Source organism: Chelonoidis abingdonii, unplaced genomic scaffold, assembly GCF_003597395.2.
Source record: "Chelonoidis abingdonii isolate Lonesome George unplaced genomic scaffold, CheloAbing_2.0 scaffold3393, whole genome shotgun sequence".
NCBI lineage: Eukaryota > Metazoa > Chordata > Testudines > Testudinidae > Chelonoidis > Chelonoidis abingdonii.
This window is the reverse complement of record NW_027427654.1, coordinates 1-1,557: the sequence shown is the minus strand read 5'-3', so window position 1 is coordinate 1,557 and position 1,557 is coordinate 1. Positions and strand designations below refer to the sequence as shown.

Sequence of the window (1,557 nt, the reverse complement as noted above, 5' to 3'; positions counted from 1 at the left end):
CTTAGGTTATTGTTTTATTTTAGTGTCTGTTATTACTAGAACCCTCCCTTGTGTGAGGAATCCTTGTGCACATGAAAGAGTCTTATTTCTACTCACTACTTCCCTGAGAGAAAGGTTGGTCTTCTGGTTAAGGCACAGAGCTTGACATTTCCTGTGTGAATATGGGCAAGTCAGTGCTGGCTTATTTTTCTCCCATTAAAAGTCAATGGGAGTTTTGACATCAGTTTAAAAAGTAGCAGTAATGGATCCTTAATTTCTTTGTTTGGGTTTTTCAAAGGAGCCTAAGAGAGTTAAATGTCCATCTTCCTTTGAAATTCAGTTTTCTTATCCATTGAATGAGGATAATGATATCCATTCCACATGGGTGTAAGAGGACCTAATTCAATAGTAAAAGTAAAGAATTCGAACACACATAGGCTGACAGTAATACAAAAGTATAAATATTAATATTTATATTGTTCATTTGGTAAATAATGATACCATATATGTTTTAAATGGATGGAAAAACATTTCTGTTTCGAGTATTGTTAGTACTTCCTAACACATAGAGATGAATTTCACTGAAAAGCTATTTTTGATCTTTCTTTTTTTGCCTTACTTTAATTCTGGAGGACCATTTTATCTTCTCAGTCACAAAATTACAACGAATGGACATTTCTCTATTATTGTTTCATAGCATAATCTAGTATTAAATTAATAGTATCTGTAAATCTCTCGTCTTGATATAATGTGATAATCCAGTTTTGCACAATGATAAAAAGCTGTACAAAGTATAAAATCAAGATGACAATATTTTATTCAGAAAAAGAAATAAACAACCAGGTTTTATGAAAAGGGGAATGACTGTGAAATGTGAGGTGAGTAATTCTATGCAGGATCGGATAAATTTTCATTCTGTAAATAAATTCATTGTTGAACAGTCAAGCCGGAGCATTTTACAGCTCACAATCACTTTCATTGCTTTTCGAAACCAAGGATAAAAGAGAGAGTAGATCAAAGGATTAATAGCAGAGTTGGAATAAGTGAACCAAACCACAATGTCAAAGAGAAGGGGTGGTGTTATGAAGTTAAAAAAAGCATCAGTTGTTATAATTATAGAATAAGGGGACCAGAATATCACAAAAGCAATCACAGCAATACCAATGGTTTTAGCAGCTTTCCTCTCTCTTCTGCTAACTCTGTCACTGTAAGTGTCAGATGACTGGGTGTCGTTGCTCATCATCTCTATCATTCTAGCGTGTTGTTTAGCCACAGCAAAGATTTTGCTGTAAAGTGCTATAGTTGTAAAAAAAGGTATTAGATAAAGGAGAGTGGATATAACCACCCATGTTTTGTTGAAGAGAATCTGACAGCTCCCTACACATGAGAGGGCATTTACTAATTCGTGTATCCCTTTGTCATTAGCCCCAGTGAAGACAAAAGAAAAACTGTATACTATTGAAAATGTCCAGGCAACAGCTATGAACATGCCTGAAACTGGCACTGTGAACTTGAGAGGGTAAATTAAAGGATCAGTAACAGCAACGTAGCGATCAACAGAGATGAAACACAAGTGAA

The 1,557-nt window shown here is 34.7% G+C and overlaps 1 protein-coding gene across 1 annotated transcript; it reads right to left on the bottom strand.

Annotated features, from left to right (window-relative positions):
* Positions 1–889: 889 nt before the first annotated feature.
* Positions 890–1,549, bottom strand: LOC116818976 (trace amine-associated receptor 7d-like; the record flags this gene model as incomplete). Its single annotated transcript, XM_032770281.1, has 1 exon — positions 890–1,549. A coding segment is annotated over one exon (660 nt), but the record flags the coding sequence as incomplete, so codon positions are not given.
* Between the last annotated feature and the right edge of the window lie 8 nt (positions 1,550–1,557).